Source organism: Macrobrachium nipponense, chromosome 32 (assembly GCF_015104395.2).
Source record: "Macrobrachium nipponense isolate FS-2020 chromosome 32, ASM1510439v2, whole genome shotgun sequence".
Lineage (NCBI taxonomy): Eukaryota > Metazoa > Arthropoda > Malacostraca > Decapoda > Palaemonidae > Macrobrachium > Macrobrachium nipponense.
Genome location: NC_061094.1, coordinates 9946876 through 9949287, shown reverse-complemented (window position 1 = coordinate 9949287; position 2412 = coordinate 9946876). Strand labels below are relative to the sequence as shown.

The following is a 2412-nucleotide window of genomic DNA, read 5'->3' as shown; positions in this document are numbered from 1 at the left end:
GAGAGGAATTGGCTGCGGCAAATGTCAAGATAGACAGACTTCAGGAGGACAATTGCCAGAAGGAAAAACGAATCTTGGAGGTAGAGAGACGATTAGAAGACCTGGCAAACAAATTCGAGGAGAGGAGCGCAAAGCTGAAGATGGAGGGTCAGGAAGAGAGACTTAGAGAAGAGAGGCACTCAGGAACAGAACTGTGTAGGGAAATAGAGGCTTATAAACAACAGATGATTGCGGAACTCGAACATTCAAAGAGACGCACGAAAGAGGCCTCTAAGGAAAAGCTAGAGACCAGTGCCACGCTCCGCCAAAGTTCATTCGGAAAGGAAATTGTAATTGAGTTAGGAAGACTTAAGGAGCAACTGTGCTTTAGGAAGGAGTCGAAAACTCCACGTCTGGGAGGTCACGTAGAAATGCTGGCGACTGAAGACCCGAAGCAATTGAGGAGCTCTGGAGAAACAGATAAGGCAATTGACATCACAGAATGCTTCCATGACAAAGACTTACAAGAGGTTCTGGGGTCAAAGGACCGGGGTATGCAGAGTTTGAGTGAAGTAATTGATCACCTCTTGATACTGCAGAGAACAGAGGAAAACGACGACGCAGCAGCTGTGGTGAAAATGGTTGCCAAGCTACGAAAACAAAAGAAGATCCTGGGGTTCAGCAAAGAAGACATGGCCAATAAAGCACATATTGACGTTCACATCCATGTCCTCAACAGAGCCCGAGGAAAGGATGTCCAAACTCAGTTGGATAAGATTCTTGAATGCATGTGCCAACGCATGTGCCAATCACAACCTGCCACTGAGGACGTCAGTATTCTGCAAAACACCATCCTACCGGCACCTACCCAGGAGGAAAAAGACAGGTCAGATGCAGCGAAAATGGTTGCCGACCTTCGAAACCAAAAGAGGCTCCTGGGATTCATGAGGGAAGACATGGCCATGAAAGGACATCTTGATACTCACATCCATGTCCTTAACAGAGCACGAGGAAAAGATATTCATACCACAATGAATAACATTCTCGAGTGCATGTGCCAATCAAAACTTGCTGCTGAGGGTGACAATATTCTGGAGAGCAACATCCTATCAGCAGCTCCCCAGGAGGAAGAAGTCCTCTTTGATCCAAAATATTCAACAGATGAGCTTATTTCCACTCAAGAGGAGGTCCTAACTACCAAACAAGAAACCTTAAGTATTCCAAAGGAAGTCCTGGGAACATCCAAAACAATTATCTCTTCAGAGGACTTCATATTCATCTCAGAAGACCTCTGTCTCACTCCCCAGGCGGCCTCAATTGTTCCAGAAGACCTCTGTCTCACTCCCCAGGCGGCCTCAATTGTTCCAGAAGACCTCTGTCTCACTCCCCAGGCTGCCCCAATTGTTCCAGATGACCTCTGTCTCACTCCCCAGGCTGCCCCAATTGTTCAAAAAGAGCTATTCATTACGAAACAAAGGGATGCCTTCCATGTCGAGGGAGCAGCCATCAGTGGGGATGAACAAGCACTCCATAATGATAGGGAGGCCCTTAATATGGAGAGACTGGCTCAAATTAGGGAGAAAGAAGCCTTTGCTTCAGAAAGAGAAGCCTTCTATAGAGAAAAAGAAATATTTGATGAGGGCAAGGATGCCTTCCAAAGAGAGATGGCAACTTTCTATAGGGAAAAGGAAGAATTTCATATGAAAAACGAAGCAGTAGATAGGGAAAAGGAAGAATTTCATATGAAAAAAGAGGCAGTAGATAGGGAAAAGGAAGAATTTCATATGGAAAAAGAAGCATTAGAAAGGGAAAAGCAAGCATTAGATACGGAAAAGGAAAAATTTCATATGGAAAAGGAAGTATTAGATAGGAAAAGGGAAGTATTAGATAGGGAAAAGGAAGCATTAGATAGGGAAAAGGAAGAATTTGATAAGGAAAACAAAGAAAGAGAGCACCAATTACAGGATTTCAATATGGAAAAGGAAACTTCAGATAGGGAAAAGGAAGAATTCCATGAGGAAAAGGAAGCATTAGATAGGGAAAAGGAAGAATTCCATGTGGAAAAGGAAGCATTAGATAGGGAAAAGGAAGAATTCCATGTGGAAAAGGAAAGCATTAGATAGGGAAAAGGAAGAATTCCATGTGGAAAAGGAAGCATTAGATAGGGAAAAGGAAGAATTCCATGTGGAAAAGGAAGCATTAGATAGGGAAAAGGAAGAATTCCATGTGGAAAAGGAAGCATTAGATAGGGAAAAGGAAGAATTTGATCGGGTGTTGGAAGAATTTGATAGAGAAAACAAAGAAAGAGAACACCAATTACAGGATTTCAAAATGGATAAAGAAGAATTTCATATGGAAAAGGAAGCATTAGATAAGGAAAAGGAAGAATTTCCCTTTTTAAGGGGAACAATTATGGAAAAGGAAAATTTCATA

The 2412-nt window shown here is 42.7% G+C and overlaps 1 protein-coding gene across 1 annotated transcript in view; it reads left to right on the top strand.

The window, feature by feature from the left end:
- Window positions 1-2102, top strand: part of LOC135207359 (calponin homology domain-containing protein DDB_G0272472-like) — a 2751-nt gene extending 649 nt beyond the window's left edge. Inside the window, exon 1 of the mRNA XM_064239087.1 lies at window positions 1-2102. This exon is cut by the window's left edge and continues 649 nt beyond it. Coding sequence (XP_064095157.1) covers window positions 1-2102 — 2102 coding nt within the window.
- The last annotated feature ends 310 nt before the right edge of the window (window positions 2103-2412 follow it).